At 36.8% G+C, this 19,687-nt stretch overlaps 1 protein-coding gene across 1 annotated transcript in view; it reads left to right on the top strand.

The window, feature by feature from the left end:
• The window catches only part of LIPI (lipase, member I), an 88,777-nt gene extending 69,439 nt beyond the window's left edge, over positions 1-19,338 (top strand). The window contains exon 10 of the mRNA XM_006889824.1: positions 19,245-19,338. Within this exon, the coding sequence (XP_006889886.1) occupies positions 19,245-19,338 (94 nt within the window). The remainder of the gene's footprint in view (positions 1-19,244) is intronic.
• The last annotated feature ends 349 nt before the right edge of the window (positions 19,339-19,687 follow it).

Raw genomic sequence — 19,687 nt, 5'->3', positions numbered from 1 at the left:
GACGCACATAACAGCAACAACAACAACATATATCCCTAATAACATGGCCTCTTCTAAACCCAGGGTGCACTTCAGGCAGTTCTCTGTTGACATACCATTCCAATCATTTTTGGATAATCTTCAGCAGAATCTTGCTTGCATGGGATATTAATGACATTGTTCAATAATTTCTGCACTCAGTCGAGTCATCTTTATTTGGAATGGGAACAAATATAGATCCCTTCCAGTCAGTTGGCCAGGTGGTTGTCCTTCAGATGTCTTCGCAAAACTATCCAGGGCAGTTGCTATTTGTTGAAATATGTTAACTGGTATATCTTCAATTCCTGGGGCCTTGTTTTTTGCCAATTCTTTCAGAGCAGCTTGAACTTATCCCTTCAATGCCACAGGGACTTGCTCATGTGTTGCTTCATGAAATTCTTATGTGTCCGCCAATTCCTTTTGGTAAAATGTCTCTGTATACTCTATCTTCTTTTTATGCTTCCTAGATCATTTAATATTCTGCCCAAAGCATCTGTAAGTAATACATACAACTTGATACATGAATTTGTTCTTTAGTTCCTTGAGCTTAAGAAATGTTGGATGAGTTCAGCCCTATTGATTTTCTGACTGCAACTCTTTGCATAATTTATTATGATACTTTGCATAGTCTTCCCACGCTGCCCTTTGAAATCTGTTCAGCTCCTTAATGTCTTTATTTCTTCTTTTTGGTTTGCTTCTTGGCACTCTAGTGCAATATTTAGAGTTTCTTCTGACATCCATCTTGGTCTTTTTTTCTCCTCTGTCTTTTGCATTCTTCCTGGATAATATTCTTTATATCCTCACACAGCTCATACGCTCTTCACTCATTCTAGGTAGACTAGAGTATAATACTCTATATTTGTACCCATTCCAAAGAAGGGTGACCCAACAGAGTGTGGAAACTATAGAACAATATCATTGATTTCACATGCAAGCAAGATTCTACTGAAGATTATCCAAAAACAACTGGAACAGCACATCAGCAGAGAACTGTCAGAAGTCTAGACAGGGTTTAGGAGGGGTCATGGTACTAGGAATATTGTAGCTGATATTAGATGGATCTTAGCTGAAAGCAGGGAATACCAGAAGAATGTCTATCTGTGTTTCATTGATTATGCAAAGGCATTTGACTGTGTGGATCAAAACAAACTGTGGCTGACTATGAGAAGAACAGAATCCCAGAACACTTGATCGTGCTAATGTGAAACCTGTACTGGAACCACGAAGCAGTCATCAGAACAGAGGAGGGAAACAATGCATGGTTCAAAACTGGGAAAGGTGTACACCAGGAATGTGTCCTATCTCCTTACCTTTTCAACCTGTATGCAGAACAGATTATCCGAGAGGCTGGGCTCTATGAGGAGAAGTGTGGCGTCAGGATTGGTGGGAGATCTATTAACAATCTGCATTATGCAGATGACACAGCCCTGTTTGCCAAAACTGAGGAGGACCTGAAATGCTTGCTGCAGAGCATCAAGGACTGTAGCCTTCAGTATGGATTGAAGTTCAATATCAAGAAGGCAAAGATTGTCACCACTGGACCAAGTGGCAGCATCAGGATGGATGGTGAAGGGATCGAGATTGTTAACAACTTTAGTCTGCTTGGCTCAATGGCCACCACTCTTGGCACCAATAGCCAGGACATTAAAAAAAAAAGTATTGTGATGGGAAAGTCTGCTGTTAGGGACTTCTCCAAAGTACTGAAGAGCAATGGAGTCTCTCTGGAGACTAAGATGAATCTGATACAGGCTATGGTCTTTGCAGTCACTAATTATGCATCAAAGAGTTGGACAATGACTAGGAAGGGTAGAAGGAGAATTGATGCCTTTGAGCTGTGGCGCTGGAGAAGGGTAATGAATTTACCCTGGACTGCTAAGAAGAGAAACAGATTCACCCTGGAGAGGGGTAAATCAGGCTGCTTCTTGGAGGCAAAGATTCTGGAGCTTCGTCTAACATACTTTGGACATATTGCAAGGAGGGACCAGTCCTTGGAGAGGGACATCATGTTTGGGAGGGTGGAGAGATGGCGCAAGAGGGGAAGACCCTCTATGAGGTGGATTGATTCAGTGACTAGGGTAATCAAGATGGGTGTGTCAGAGGCAGTGTGATTGGCACAGGATAGAGCAGGGTTTAGGGCTGTTGTACATAGGGTCTCTATGAGTTGCAAGCTAGTCAACGGCACGTATAATACACGTTGCTTAAGAAGTAAATGAATTGGTGGTGTTAAATTTCTCTATGCTTAAAAAAAGGAAAAAACATTTTAGAATATTTTGCACTCTTATTTAAATTAAGGGTTCAGGAACTCAGGTGGCCTATTTAGTAAGGATTTGCACTGCTGACCCCTTACTCCTCAGCTGCTCTTCGGGAGGAAGGTGTACATTCTCTCCCATGCAATATACAGTTTCAGAAATCCTTGAAGTACTCTGAGAAGCAAGAAAGTCATCTATAAATCAGTTCTAATGCCAGAGCAATGAGTGAATTAAAACTAAAAAGGGTTAGTTAATCACATAATCTGTAGAGGTTAGCCCTGCTAACCCCAAAGGAGGCAATTCTCTGGTGTGTCTAACCCACTGTGGGCTCCTTAGGAGAAAAATGGGCAATCTCCACCCACACAATTTATAGCTTCTGAAAACCTGTTGAAAGGCCAGCTGTGGGTCACTTCCAAGGGCTTTGAGTGAGTGAGTTCATTCTAGGGCAGAGTCCTGTCCCCTTTAAAGGTTTATGATTCAAAGATTCTCTAGAGAGTTCCATATGTCTTAGCATCAGTTTTTTTCAGAACCTTTCTCTGTAAGATTTTTAGCACAGAGACACCCAGTCCAAAGAACATGCTCCTTGACAATTCTTCTTGGCAGTGCTGAGATCTCCCTTCTCTGCTTTATTTTCTACTTTTAGGAGAAGGAAAAGATGTGACTAAGCTACCTGATCTGTGATTTTCCTCCTGCCCACCCCCAGCCTTACAACTACCTCCCATTTCCCCCTTAGGCCTTTATGCGCATCTTTATTTATTTATCCTTCTAATTTTATAATTATAGTCTTATGCCTTATTTGTCCACATGAGACTGAGTTCACTAAGCATGATGTGCTCCAGTTTTTCCCATGTTATGTAATATTTTTGAAATTGTTGCTACATAGTTTGGTGGGTGGAAGGAGCAGGTAAACGAATTGGGAAAGATCCAGTAGGGACCTGAAAAGATGGGGTAATGGTGGGCATAGATCAATGGGGTTTGATTTTACAAAACACAATGTATGAGAATTATTGTATGAAACATAATGTGAATGAAGAAATGTGTGAAACACTATGTATACAAAGTTTGTACGTGGACAAATTTACTAAATATAAGAGTATTTTTTAAAACAAAGATGTGACTAAAACAAGGATGTGGCTTGAATAAGAATATGACCTGAGTTATGCTCTCTTTTAAGATTTTGACTCAAGATATAGCCCACACTGATTCTGCCTCATTTAGTAATTAGAATTTGCAACAAAAATGAGGGTAATGATACCAAAAATAGAGACAAACATGTACAATTGGGAATCATGGCCTACATAAGCGGACAGCGTTTGATGGGACAAAAGTCAGTTTATAAAAGCTTTGCATTTAGTAATTTAAAGAAACTCCAGAAAATATTGTGCATGATGCTTGGTTTTATTATATTACATGTTTGGTCAAGCATAATTAGAGAGCTGTATTTTAATTTAGAGAAGAAAAACTCAGGAAATAGTTTTATGCTATTTTTACTGAGATCAGCATTTTACTGTCTTTTTAAGTGCATAGCTAAAATACCAAGAGTACTCAGTGAAAAAGTTGACATGAGAAATGTACTTTGGTGGTGTTTCAGTAGTTAAAGCTCTCATATGGTAACCAAAAGCCAGGAAACTGAACCTGATCATCCTTTTTGGGAGAATGATGTGGCAATATGCGCCCATAAAGATTTACAGCCTTGGGAGCCACATAGGTCAGAACATGTGTCACCACCAGCTGCTTCTTTGAAGAAGATGTATAATCTCCTCCTTGTAATTTACAAGCTCTGACACTGGAGGGTCAAGTGTTAGTTCTAAGTTGAAGACAATGAGTTGGAGGATTCCCCTCCCTTTCTTTCTTCTTCTTTTTTTTATTTTATATTGGTTTGAATACAATATTTGAGTTTGAGTTTTGATGAGTCAAAATTGACCAACAGCTGTGGGTTTGGTTTTTAGTTTTGGGATTTGGAACTTGAGAATCATAAATGGTGTTTAAAATAACAGTATTGGCAAAACTCTTTTGTATTTACAAAATATATTCTCCATCCTGAAAGCCATCATCTGTCCTTCACTCTCACTGTCTGCTGTACAAATGTGATCTCCTCAAATGATGCTGTAGATGTCTAGGATAATGTTGAGAGTTGGTCCAGATAAAGACAACAGAGAAAAACAAATAGAATGGGCATGCAGTGTGGTTCCTATGTGAATGTTTCTGATGAAATGAAAGTTATGTCTCATAAAAGAAGAATTGAGTGATTTTAGGATGATCAAAAAGAACTTTTATTTAATATACCATCAGAATCATCTTGAACAAAAAAGATAGCATGCCAAGATATTTTTAGAAATTCAATGTTTTAATTCTATTGAGACACATATTTTTATTCATATCTTACTTCTAAAGTTGACTATTTTCAATATTTTTGCTTTAAAGAATTTTTATTTTAAATAAAACATCTTAAATAATTTTCATGACATTTGTTCTAAAATATTAGATACAAACAATGTGATTCCCTTTTTTAATTTACCTAATTTTTGTTGTGACATAATTCAAGGTAATAATTGTATAATTGCACAGTGTAATCAAAAATTTGAGAGGGTAATTATGAAAATGACAGCACATACATTTTCACTATACTAGAAAACATAATTATAGTAATTACATAAATACTCAATGATCAATACAAATCTCTACACATTTTGGATGAAAAAGTACATTATAAATGGATATAAATACATTTTGCATTTTTGTGCGAAAAAAGCTTACTTTTATTTCTATTTTGCTTTATCATTTTCTTCCATTGGCATTTTTATGATTTGAGTATATCTTTGATTTATGCTAATTAATATGAATCCTCTAGCTCCATTTTCTTACCTTCCCTTTTTGATGTGTAATTTCACTTTCCCTAATTCTCTGGTTATTTAAAAGTGCAATATTCAAGCAAAAGATTGATTAAACCACTGTCAGGTGCCATTGTGTCCAGTATGATGCATACCAACCCTGTGAACAACCGATCTGAACCTTGTCTGGTCCTGTGCCAACCTCACTCTTTCTGACACACTAGAGCTCATTGAGGCATTCACTGTGTGAGTCTACCTGGTGAAGGGTCTTCTTCTCCTTTGTTAACCCTCTGCCTTTCCAAGTATAATACCCCTTTCCAAAGAATAGTCTTTCCTAGCATCATCCTGAGGTATGTGAGGTGAAGATTTGTCATCTTGGCCTCCAGGGAGCACTCTGGTTGCGCTCTCTCCAAGAATTACTTGTTTGTTCTTTTGGCTGTCCATGGGGTGTGGTGTTCAGTACTCTTCTCCAACACCACAGCTGAAAAATATAAATTCTTCTTCTGTCATCCTTATTCATTCATTCTTCAGCTCTCAGATATATAACAAGCAATCAGAAATACCATGACCTGAATCAGATGTACCTTGGTCCTCAAGCTGACATCATTGTTTTTCAATAATTTGGAGAGGTCCCGGACTCCAGACTTTCCCAGTGCAATACATCTACTTAGTTCCTGACTGCTGGTACCAAGGATGTTGATTGTGTATCCAAGTAAGATAGAGCTCTTGACAGCTTTAATCTTTTCTCCATCTATCATGATGTTGCCTATCAACATCAAGCTGTGGTTATGTGAAATTAATTAATCTATCTGGCTGAAATAGATAAAATGCTAATAAATAAACCTATCAATAAAATGCTTTCTTTTTTTATGATACACCTTTGAAACTTGGGTAAGGAGTTGTACAGCCAACCCAAAACTGATCACCTGAAATCTACCAGGAAATCCATGGGAAAATGATGAGCCATCCCCTCCCATGCAATTTCTAGACTCTGAAAACTCACTGGAGGTTCAGTTATTAGTCAGTTCCATCTCAAAGGCAAAGAATTTGTGCTCGCTTCGGCACATATACTAAATCTGGAATGATACAGAGAAAATTAGCATGGCCCCTGACACACAAAGAATGTATTATATGACACTAAAAGTTCCATTTCTTAACCATGTAAAACCTATATGATGTTGTAAAAATTGATCCATTGCTACTTCCAACACTTCTTATTCAACTATTCATTTACTTCTATCCTGCTCTGGTGGCTTACTGGTGAAGAGTTGTGCCTCCAGTGTAAAAATGTGTGTTTCAAACGCACCAGCTCTTCTGTAGGAGAGAGATGGGCAGTCTCTTTCCATGTGATCTACTGCCTGTGGAAATCTGATGCAGAGCTATGGATCAATTTCAATTGATGATACACAAGAACTAATAGCTGAAGTAATCAGTATGTTCACCCCCGAGGAATGGATAAACATAGGTTTCTCAACATGGTTGACCAGAAAGTTTAGAAAAGGAATTTTAGTTGATCACAATTGCAAATTTTAACACGGAATTTCATATCTGAGTTCTTTGCCCTATATGCAATGTAACATTCACTTAGAACTAGTGCGTAAAAATCCAAAATAGTTTTTTGCCAAGATACCTGTTTTGGATGATGCACATGATAAAAAGGTGACTAGTGTGTAACACAACCACATGTGTCATCCAGATGATACAGCCTTGTGACTGAACGTAAAGAGGATTTGAAACACTTGCTACAGAAGATGAATTACATCTCCACATCTAGAAAAGAAAAATCCTCACCACTGGACCAGTAGACAATATTATGATAGATGGGGAAAAGATTGAAGCTGTCAATGGCTTCATTATGCTTGGAATCACAATAAATCCTCTTGGTACTATCAGTAAGGAAATCAGGAGACATTGCATTTGGGAAATCTTCTGTGAAGGACCTCTCCAAAGTGCTAAGAGCAAAGTCAGTAAAAACACAAAGGTACAATTGATTCAAGCCATAGTCTTTTCAGTTATTTGCCATGCATCTGAAAGTTGGACAATAAATAAGGATAACACAAGTAAAATTGATGTGTTGGATAAGAATACTGAATATCCAACGGCTTGCTAAAAAAGGTAAATAAAAACACAAAATGAAACAAATAACAATAACAACAAAACCCACAATAAACCAACCAACCAAACACATACATCTTGGTAAAGTGCAACCAAAGTGCTCTTTAGAGGCAAGGATGATGATGCATCATCTCACATACTTTGAGCATGTTGTTAAAAGAGGGGTTGGTCTTTGGAAAAAGAACATCATGATTAGAATGGTGGAGGTTCCGCAAACAAGTAGCAGATCCTCAGCAAGAGGCAGTGAGTATAACAACAGGCTCAAATATATCAGCGATAATAAGAATAGCACACAATAGCACAAGGTTCATGTTCATTCTTCATAGTGTTGCTATAAGTTGTACTTGACTCCACTGCTCCTAACAGTTGATAATTAGATGACTCTGAAAACTTGGGATTTAGGGAATTCACAGATTTTTTTATAGTGGTGAATCACTTTTTCCTAAAATAATCAAATTTATTTAGAATCCAATATACCACAGGTATAGTTTTTCAATCCCTATATCAATTTTATAAGGTAGTTAATTTCATTTGTAAGGAAACCAAAATTCAAGGCTAGTAGATAATATATGCAAGGTTATTCAATTGTTAAGGGCCTCTGCAATGATTTCAAACCAAAATTTTTTTACTCCAGTATCTCCTGTCAGGGGAATTTTAATTAGGAGTTTGGTGTCTTCTTTTTTTGTTTGTCTTTAAGGTTTTAGTTACATTATTTATTCAGGAACAAACATTTGTTCACTAATCAATATACTCAGTTATTTACACTGTTAAGCATTTGGAAAATTTGGTTCATATATAATCCTACAACCATAAAAAGGCAACTATGTTATAATTGAATAATGATTTAACTGTAAACACTATAGTGTAAGTAGAGTCTCTGTGTACAGGTAGGCTGACTATGAACTGTAGCAGTATCAAGGATCACTTTCAGATATTGACAATAATTTTTGTAATGTACCTGGAGTTGTGTAACCCTGTGGTTCTGACTATAGCCACATCTACATTTTTAACTTTAGTTAATGCCAACGTATAATATATACATAAAGTGACATGTGAAATAATTCAATTTTATCACATTGCTAGCTTATTCTCAATGTCTGTCTACCACAAAGTATAACATAAACTTATAAAGTATAAAGGGAAATATATTCATGGATATTTATCTAAATTTAAATAAATCTTTTTATAATGACACAAGTGACATCAAGGAGGTAGGACATTTTCAAATTTCCACCTCACCAGATGAGGATCATTCTTTGATACATAATGTTGGGAATCTGTCAACTGTCATTTCTTTCTCCATGCATTTTTTGTATGTCATTTAGCATAGAGGGGAAGAAATGTGAAGAGCAAACAGATGGTGTCTGCTCTTGTGTTAATATGGTGTCTTATAAATCATGTTTTCCATAGACTATTGTATCATGCCCTTCATCATTGATTAAGTAAGAAATGTTGTTTATCCTGTTAAGCTAATTATAACTTATATGGACTCTGAAGGTCAAGTAGAATTGCCTAATAATGTTTCCAAGGCTTTCGGCTTCACAGGAGAAGAGTCCACAATCTTTTCTCCAAAGGGGTCATTTAATAAAAACGGAACCACTCACTTTTAGCTGGGCTAGCTTCTAAAGGGTTAATAGGTTCATCACCAGGATTCCCTGAGAAAGTTCTTTAGATAAGTACAGAGGGGGGGAAAAATCCCATGACATTGTTCTTATTGTTGTTATGTGCCATCGAATCCGTGCCACTTATAGCGACCCTATGTACAACAGCCCTAAACTCTGCCCTATCCTGTGCCAATCGCAATGTCTCCGATATACCCATCCTGATAACCCCAGTCCCTGAAATCAATCCTCCTCATAGAGGGCCTTCCCCTCCTGCACCATCCCTCCACCGTCCCAAGCATGATGTCCCTCTCCAAGGACCAGTCCCTCCATACAACATGTCCAAAGTATGTCAGACAAAGCCTCAGAACCCTTGCCTGCAAGGAGTAGCCCAGTTTAACCTTCTCTATGATGAAACACAGATAGACATTCCTCTGGTAGTCCCTGTTTTCAGCTAAGATCCATCTAACGTTAGCTACAATATTCCTAGTACCATGACCCCTTCTAAACCCAGCCTGGACTTATGTCAGTTCTCTGCTGATGTGCTGTTCCAGTCGTTTTTGGATAATCTTCAGTAGAATCTTGCTTGCATGTGAAATCAATGATATTGTTATATAGTTTCCACACTCTGTTGGGTCACCCTTCTTTGGGATGGAAACAGATACAGATCTCTTCCAGTCTGTTGTCCAAGTGGTTGTTCTCCTGATTTCTTGACACAACTTGGTGAGCACGTCCAGGGCAGCATCTGTTAGCTGAAATATGTCAATTGGTATACCATCTATTCCTGGGGCCTTATTTTTTGCCATTTCCTTCAAAGCAGCTTGAACTTCTTCCTTCATCACCATAGGCTCTTGCTCATATGTTGTTTCATGAAATTCTTCAGTGTCTGCCAATTTCTTTTGATACAGTGACTCATATTATTTCCCTCTTCTTTTAATACTTCCTGGATCATTTAATATTCTGCCTAAAGCATCCTTGATTATAGCATCTCGAGATTTGAATTTGTTCTTCAGTTCCTTGAGCTTAAGAAATGCTGAGCGAGTTCAGCCCTTTTGATTTTCTGACTCCAGCTTCTTGCACATTTCTTGTAATATTTTACTTGTCATCCCATGCTGCCTTTTGAAATCTTCTGTTCAGCTCTTTTAGTATCTCAAATTCTACCTTCTGCTTTGGCTTCTCTGTACTCCATTATACAGTTTTATATTTATGTGAAATGTGAGCAGAGACTATGAAAATACACCATATTTTATATTTTGGGGTGTCATTGTTTCTAAAAACAAAAGCCAAATCTATTATCACTGAGCCAATCGACTCATGAAAATCCCCCATCATGTTCATAAGGTTGTAAATCTTAAGAGTAGTAGCCTATGTCATCTTTATCCCATCAAGGGCTGGTGAATTTGGACCACTAATCTTTCAGTAGTAGTTAAAAATGTAATGCACTATGCCACTATTATTTGAAGTCAAGGGAAGAAATAACTAAGGTAGGTGGGGTTCCCCCCCCCGAATAAGTGAATAAAAGTCCTTAATAGTATTAGTTTGGGGTGCTAATAAGTGGCTGGTGGTCTAGGCTATAGAGTAGTGAGTTGTGCCATTAACCTGATGGCCTTGCCTCTCGAGGGTTTCAAATTCACCAGTGGTTGTACAGGAAAAAGATATGTAAAATTCACAGCTCATCTCCCATGGGATTTACAGTGTCAGCCATCAGATGGAGGTTTATCTATCCATTAATTATGACTCTATGGAAACAAGTTTATGAATATGCAAATTGAATGCAACATTTGCAAAATTGAATGCAATGGAAACAAGTTTATGAATATGCAAATTGAATGCAAAAGTTTAATTATATTTGAATTTTCATTTTAAGGATATTTTATCACTAGATTCTCTCCATTATTTTTCATATAATTCTTACCTCACCAATGAAGTGTATTCATTTTGTTAATTTATGGTGGATAGAGCATTATAATGCAATATTCAGTGTGTGCTTTGAGGATACAAATAAATATGTCACATTTTTCTTCTGAATGTAGTTCAATGTGAACCATACATTTTTTTCAAATTATCTATATTAAAATTTTGTTTTGTTTTTGTGCCCCAGAGAGAAGAAACTGTTACCCACATCAAATAAAAAGATACCAATGAATTGCTTTTAAGTACATTAGTAAATACAGAAAATTAGCTTATTTAGACAAGGAATGACTTTTAAATGCTGCTTAATATTTTAAAATCCTTCAGTTTATTCTTCACCAAATTGGAAGAATCCAGGGAGCAGTGCATCTGTTGGATTAGAGCAGTGCATATGTCAAAGAAAGGGTTGAGCTGTTAGTCCCTGAGTCATTGAATCAGAATGCTTTTTTTCGTTTTTGAAAATAAATTCCTGTTGCTGATCAGAAAATTTCCATGTATTACTTCCATTTCCATAGTTGGCTTCTTTCTCATTATTATCAACATGTTCTATACCTAGGTTCTCACACGGCAATTTCTACTGGAGTAGATTCCCATCTTTTCTCTCATAGAAGGACTGATGGGTTCAAACAACCACCATTTTAGCTAGCAGCTCTGCATCACCAAAGCTCCTTTAAAGACATTAATGTTGCTGTTGTTGTTAAGTGCCAGCGAGTCTCAGGCGACTCATACCAACCCTATGAACGAAGTCCTGGACACTTCCTGTATAACTTTCATCCTTTCTCTAGGTTCATAGGGTTTCCAGAGGCAAGCTACTGTGGAAGTGGATGCCACTCCTGCTTCCAAGCTTGTTTTAATTGGGGAGCCCCACCAAACACTGTCCACCATATGTAACAGTGTTCAGCTTCACAACAACCACGAGTTACCTCTGTACAGCAAGTGGACATACCAGGGTTACACGACCTAGAAGAATGTTTTACCAATAACAATTAAAGGCAGGCCTGAGGGCCACGGAGTAGAGTCACCCACCTTTCGTTTGGGAGCATGGCTTTCAAATTCTACCTTCTTATTGTTGCTCTTTCTTTCTCTATGCTGTTGGTGGTGGTAGTGTTGTTAAGTGCTGTCGAGTTGCAGGCGACTCATAATGACCCTATGAACGAAGTCCTAGACACTTTAATAGGAAGATAAATAGTTAAATGAATCAGATGACTAATTCAATCCAATAACTGGACTTCTAAGAAATCTAAGTATATAATTACTTCAAGATTTAAGGCATTTTACTCTTAAACTCATTGCCTTTGAGTAGATTCTGATTAGAATTGCCAAGACTGAACATTTCCAAAAGCAGACTGTCACACTGTTCTTTCATGAAGTGAAATTGTTAATTCCTAGTGTCAACTATTTAGTTAGCAGGTGAATGCTTTAACCACTGTGCCAACAAGGTCCCTATACAACATTGTAGACATTATTGCTTTCATTTCACAAGGTAGCAAAAGGCATGTATCACCCAGCTCTGACAATTTCAGTCACTTCATATACATGTGAAACTTAGACCATAAATAAAAATACAAAAGAATTATTGATGCTTTTGAATTATGCTGTTGAATAATATTGAATATATTCTGGACTGATGAAAGAATGACTAAATTTGTATTGCAAGAAGTAAGAAAGGTCCTTAGAAATGAGGAATGGAGACTTTACATATCTTAATTTGAACATGTTATCAGGCAGGATTCACTACTTCCTGGAGGAGGACATTATACTTGGTAAAATAGAGGACTGATTAAAAAAGAATGAAAATTCATTGAAAAACAAGGACCTCATGAAATATTATTCAAAATGAGTGACCCTGAAGTACGTTAGTCTGAGTGAAATATCACAGTCACAAAAGGACAAATAATGAATAGAGCCACTGTTGTAAAGCTGGACTGACATCGAGGTTGAGGGGAAACTGAGAAAGATGGGATAAGTTATGTATACTGCATTGAAACAGATAAGGGAGAGAACTGTTTAAAAGGGGTATGTGATTAGGTATTATTATGACATGAGGTCTAGAACGAAGGCTGCATAGTGGAGTGGACTTGGGGGGAGGGATTGTATAAGAATGAAAGGATTTTTCTTTTACTTTTCAAAGAGAAGCACAAACTGGAGTGGGGGGGAGTGGGCAGAAAGAAAAGTGCAACAATAAATGAATGGAAATCCAAAGTCTCTGTAAAGTTTCATTAAAATGAATAATAATAATAATAAAGAAGAAGGGAAAAAATGAAAATTGTAGGGCCAAGAATGAAATAATATGGCTCTTCTGGTCATAGTCTTTAATTTTTAATGTATGGCAAATCCTAACCTCTGCTTAGTCTGTGTAGTGACCCAATTCAGAAGAGAGTTGTCCGTCATGTTAATGAGGTAGGATTAGAGTGAAATGTATCTTGAATGTCCACCTTACTAGAAAGTGTGACAGATTGTCACCTCTAGTTCTCTTTGGGATGTGACTTACAGCCCTTAGCTCTGTCAGGAGGAATGGTGCTAGAAAAAGGCTGATTCTTTTAGACCTGTCTGAGTAATTAATCTCAGAGCTTTTGTGATATCAAGATACAAAGAGGGTCAGTAAGAATGGAGTTTAGGTTCCAGATTTTTCAACACTAAAGTGCTTTCCCCCCATACACTATAAGTACCCAAAGCAAGGGGAGAAGATATTGAAACACAGTGTGTTACATTTCTCAAGATCATTAAATTGGTATCATTACTATACAGCATTAGTTTCTGGAATAGAAACAACCTTTCTGTTTTGTTTCTGTCCCATGCATTTGGAGAACTAGTCTCAAGCAGGCACATCATAGTCTAATATTCACATGAGAAGAAAATACATTTGGATGATTTACTAATAGCTCTTTTTCCTTCCTTTTTTTTTCTTCTTTTTTTTCTCTTTCACAGACCTCCACTTTGTGGATATAATTTGGTTCTTAAGGAAAGAGAGGAAGTATTTCTCAATTCAAGCGCATGCATATCAAAGGAAATATAACAAAACTACTTTGTTCCCTTACACCAGACAGCTGGATTTGTTTGTGAATAAAAAACTTTAAAAGGAGTAATGCATTATTTATTTTAGAATTTATCACACTCTAGGGGATTTAAACATTTCTGCATTTGAATAATTTTGTAAACTAAAGAAAAGAGAATGTGTATTGTAAAGCATTTTGAGCATACTCTAATTACTGTTTCCATGATTTCATTTTACTTTGTAGACTTGTCATTTGGGGATCACTTGCACTAATATAAACTTTGTACACATATGTAACAAAATTATTTGTTCTTTATATACCTTCTGTTTAAGTATCTATTGAGTATTTTTATAAGTGCTTTATAAAGAAATGCTTTGATTCTATGGAACGTAATAATGTTTGAGAATGTGATGCTTAAGGTCCAATCTTGGCCAACTACTTACTAATTATGCAGTCTTAAGTAAAGCCCTAAAGAGCAAATGCATTAGTTTTAAAACTAAGGTGTGTTTTCTGCAAAACTCTCAGGAAACTCATTGTCACCAAGCCAGAACATACTGATAGCTGACCCTTCAGCTGGTTTTCTGAGTCTATAAGTGATAGTCCACTTTTCTTCCATGGAGTAGCTACTGGATTCTAACCACCAGAGAGACGACATTTTTTGGATAGTCTCTAGGGGCTGTGCCACACATTGCTTATCCAATAATGTGAAAGTTGGACAACGACTAAAGAAGGCCCAAGAATAACTGATTCCTCATAATTGAAGGGTTGGTCAAGAGTATTGAATACACCTGGGACTGCCAAAAGAACAAACAAATCTGTTATGGAAGAAGTGAAGTCAGAATGCTCTTTAGAAATCAAGATGGATAGATTTCATCTCACAGACTTGGAGCATATATATCATCAGGAGGGACCAGTCTTTTGAGTACATCAGGCTTGGATGAATGGATGGTCAGTGGAGAAAAAGAACTTCAAGAACTGGTCCAGTGATGAGAACAATGGGTTTAAGGGCAATGGACATTATGAAGATGGCACACGATTGGGGAAGGGTTTCATCTATTGCACACAGTGTTGCTATGAGGAGTTGTCTTGTCAGCACAGAACAACCACACGTGTCAGTTGCCTAAAAAGGTTTTGTTAAGATTGAATAACAAAGCATTTTGAAGACTATCTTGGCAGAGTGATAATAATGAAATAATAATATTTCATAGTCCTTGTGAGGAGGGCACAAGACCCAGAAATATTTTGTTCTATGAAACATGGAGTCACTGTGATCTGGAATCAACTCAACAGCAGCTGACACTAGCTGTTATTAGTATAATATATCAATAATTATTAACTATATATAATAATTTGGAAGGAGGAGTGGCATCCACTTCCATAATAGCTTGCCTCCGGAAACCCTATGAACTTGGAGAGAGGATGAAAGGCACCCAAGCGTCGAGGACTCTCCTTAATAGGGTTGCTATGAGTCACCTGAGACTCGACGGCACTTAACAACAACAACAACATATATAATAAATATTAAGATAATATCTGTTATTGCATGACTTGCAGAGATAAAATACCTCCTATGTGTTAACTTGCTTAATCCTTATAAAAGGCATAAGGTAGGCCTTTTTATCTTCACTTATGAAGAAACTCAGGCACACTGGGGTCAAATAATTCAACCAGGACTGTAAATAGAAATGCTAAATGGTTGTCTCCAGTGTGTATATTTTGAAAATCCATTATGAGTTTCTCCAGAGTTCATTATATATTAACACATTGCCGCACACTTTTAAATTGACGACCGTGCTTAGAAACACATTTTGCCATCATTTGTGGCAACATGTTAATTGGCATGTGTATTTACAAAGTATCACATTCAAATCACCATCCTTGGTTTCCTGACACTTACCTGTTCTATCCAGACTTTCCTAGATTGAGATTTCTTTCTGTTTCATTTGGGAGTTTTCAAGGTTTGTTTTATCTACATTTCTAAACAACTTCATCTATTAGTTACCATCACGTTCTCTGTGTTGTAGATTCCTGCCTAGGAGCCTCAACCGTCACAATAATGGTTTTACATTCCCTTCTGGCTGTTTATGTTTATGTTGAGAGCTTTACTCCTTAAAGGCCCTTAATAGCCTGTGTTATGAAGAAACAAGGATGTGTCTTTTCACTTTTCCCTCAGGGATGTGAGCAGAGCTATCTGTGCCCCTATTGCCCTACGGAGTCCATCGGGGAAACAGCTCTTTTTGTTTCTACTATAACATTTTATTCCCCAGAGTTTGACTCAAGTCCATAAAGTCATCTTTGCTCTCTGTTAACAAACTCTCAATATTCTTAACGAAAAAAAGAAGCATTCTAGTACTCACCATTACTTTGCCGCATTTCCTTGGAAGCTTAGGAAACTCAATTTACACCATTAATAATATTTAAAACTAAATGTAACGCACTGTATCTATGTCTGTATATTACCAGAGTGGGAATCTTTCTCCTATATTCCTGATTACTATAGTCTCTGGGTCATATAGAGAAGCAAAATGTCAACTTGTCGTGTTTAAAGCATTTGTTCAATTTTCTCCCAAGTAGTTGCTGGTGGATTTGAACCACCAGAGAGGAATAAACTTTGGGTTAGTAGTACAGGTTTCATAATAAACCTGCTTTGGGTCAGACAATACTATTTTCCATAGATACAGGTATAAACTGACAAAAATTTTATACTTTCTCATATTATGATATTTTTTTTAAAGTATCAATTTCTTCCCTCATTTCTTGAAGTAATGTTAAATGCCAGGGTGAGAGCATTTTTCTTGAGAATGTTCTCATTTTCTTAAAGTTTAGCTTGAGAATGAATAGGGAAGTAATTCTCTTTGACCTTCACCCAGTCATTTTAGCTCTGCTTTTGAAAATTTGTGTGCATTGTCATTCAATATTATCATGGGTTGAGGCAGGAGGCAGGCATCACCAGTCTCAGAGGACCATAATGAATCATAGCTATTCTACAGAAATTTTCTGAGAAAGCAAAAAGAACAACTAGCCATTATGCAAAAGATAGTTCATGAAAGGCTGCCCTAAGTACTTAGTGTTCTAGATCAGACACAGACAAAGCGGAGGAATGAGGTTTCTATGTCTTGTAAATGTTTGTAATCTGTGTTAACAGTGTCTTTGAAAACCCCAGAACAGACTCTATCAACACTTTGTTTCATTTTATGACTGCCTTAACTAAATGATGTACTGTCTATTTATAGGAAGTATCTTCTTTGTATTTCTATTGAAATTTCAGCTTCTTCTTTTTCAAAAAGGCACTAAAAAGGCAACATTTTGTTATCCATTGCAGTCAACTGAAATAGTGAACACAATTAGAAGACAACGAGGTTTATTTTTAATAAACTGCATTAACTGAATAAGCTTCACAATTACTTTGATTTACTGGCTATTTAGTTTTGGTGTATGACTTGTGTTGCAAATGTATATGTGTAGTAACCTTGTAAGTATATTTATAATTAGTCATATTAAGAGTGTAAAATGTGTAACATCTATACCTTACTAATGATTATTATGGTAAATGCATAATGAATATTTATAATGTGAGAGTGTTTGCCATGCAATATTTCATTTTTTCCTTACAAATGCCCTATTATTGGAAAACTGTCTTCAGAAAACTTAAGCAAGACCCACACCTCACACCTTATACAAAAACCAACTCAATGTGGATCAGGGACCTAGAAATAAAACTATAGATTATAGAATTTCTCAGAGAAAAGATAGGAAAAAGTTTAGAAGCCTTAATTTACAGCATAAACACTCTTCCAAGCATAATGAAAAACTTACACGCAGGAGAAAATAAAATAGATGATCAGGAATTTCTAAGAATCAAATCCTTACATTTATCAAAAAACAAAAAAACCCTTCTTCAACAAAATAAGAAGAAAATCCACAGACGGGGGAAAAATATTTGGCAATGAAATATCTGATAAAGTACTTACATCTAAAGTTTATAGAATATTCCAGAACCTCAACAAGAAAAGTGTGAACAATCTAATCACAAAATGGGTACAGGATATGAATAGGCACTTCACCAGAGAGGACATTCAGACACATGAAGAAATATTCAAAATCTCTAGCTATTAGATGCAAATCAAACCTATGAAATACTATCTCACTGAAGTAACAATAATAAAGTTCACCAGGGCTGCAAACAACAGCAAACCGTTCACCAGGGTGAGGTTGTGGAGAGATTGGAACCCTGGTGAGAGATTATTTTACCTCTGGTGAGAATTTAAAATGGTACAACTACTATAGATGGTGGTCTGGCACTTTCTCAGGAAGCTGGAAATAGAAATACCATTTAATCCAACAATTCCACTACTAGGAATATACCCTAAAGAAACCAAAGCTGCCACCTAAACAAATGTATAATGTATGCACATCCATGTGTATTGCTACATTATTTACAATAGCAGAGAGATGGAAGCAACCCAAGTGCCCATTAACAAATGCATGGAAAGAAACTGTGGTATATTAATACAATGGAATACTATGTAGAACTGATAAACAAGGCACTAATAAAATATTACACAACATGGGTGACCCTGGAGGACATACTGAGTGAAATATCTCGGTCATAAAAGGACACATACTGCATAACACCACTTATAAAACATGGGGTTTTCTTGACATAGGAGTTGGAGAGAAACTAAGAAAAGAGGGGAATAAATAATGAATACTGCATTGGAACAGCTGAAGGGAAAAAACCTGTTAAAGGAATATATCCTGAGGTGTTATTTATGTGACAACAATCCAGAATAAGAGGTGTATAACAAAGTGGACTGGGGTGAGGGGAGGAAATTATACAACAATGAATGAAAAAAAATAAATTTTAAAGTGAACTGTGGGCGTGTTGTTGTTGTTTGTAGTTAGGCGCCTTTTCGTGAACTGGGGGGAGGTAGGGAAGAAAATGTGCAACCATGAATGTATGAAAATCCAACTTTTCTGTAAACTTTTGTTAAAATCACAATTGAAAGAATGGGGAAAAAACCCGAGATGCCCTATGATTTATACATATTTATCACTGTCTTGGAAAATATGATACTTGAAAAGTATGAATTTTGTGTTTTGCTGTATTGTGATGATTATACACTACAAATATTTGCATACATGTAAGTAATGTGGTCTAAATAAATAGATGAAAGAAATCAATCTAGGCTATGGGGGAAATGTAGGTCAAGAAGGTGAGGTTGGCTGCAAGGTGCTGTGATGCTGTTGATGAATGCCTATCGACTGACAGGAGTTGCGGGAATGTGATCCCGCTGGCTTGTAGCCATATATGGCGTTCCGGAATGTCCCTTCAGGACCTTATAAGTAACACATCACAAAACTTTTCTAAATTCCTTGGTTCCATTTCACCTGCTTTCTCCATGTGGCAATTTCTCCACTGAGAATGGTGCTGAGGAGGTGAAGACCAAGGAAATGTTACAAACTAGGAGTTCAAAGTACAGAATACAATTTCATTCATCTTTCCTTTTTCTGTGAACACAGGAGATTTGTAAAGAGAAGAAAATCTGGAAGGTTAACAGCTGGTTGTGCAGATGGTGTTGATGAATTGAATTTGGATTTCAGTATCATGGCTTAAATTTCTGGAAGGCACGGCTCTTGGCTAGGGATAGAATTGTATCTTACAGGGCTATGGGAGCGTGTGTTTGCATGCAGGCTAGCAGTCATGAGAAAAGTGTTTTAACTGGAACACAATATTGTAGAAAGTGTTTCAAGCTTCAAAGCAACAGACCATCTACCCAGATCCACCAGTATTCTAGCAGTCTTCCAGATTTTCTTGTTTGAGCCTGATCAGTAGCGCCTATTTTGTAGTTGAAATTTCTCCTTAGATTATTCTTCCCAATCAGGTTTGGTTTGCCTTTGTTGTTGTTGTTGTTATTGTCATGACTTACCCCCCCACCTTCACCCTTGCCTCCTCCTATCTGTCC

This window comes from Elephantulus edwardii, unplaced genomic scaffold (assembly GCF_000299155.1).
Source record: "Elephantulus edwardii isolate Elephantulus edwardi_28Jun2011 unplaced genomic scaffold, EleEdw1.0 scaffold00081, whole genome shotgun sequence".
Classification (NCBI taxonomy): domain Eukaryota; kingdom Metazoa; phylum Chordata; class Mammalia; order Macroscelidea; family Macroscelididae; genus Elephantulus; species Elephantulus edwardii.
This window is presented reverse-complemented; position numbering and strand designations above follow the sequence as displayed.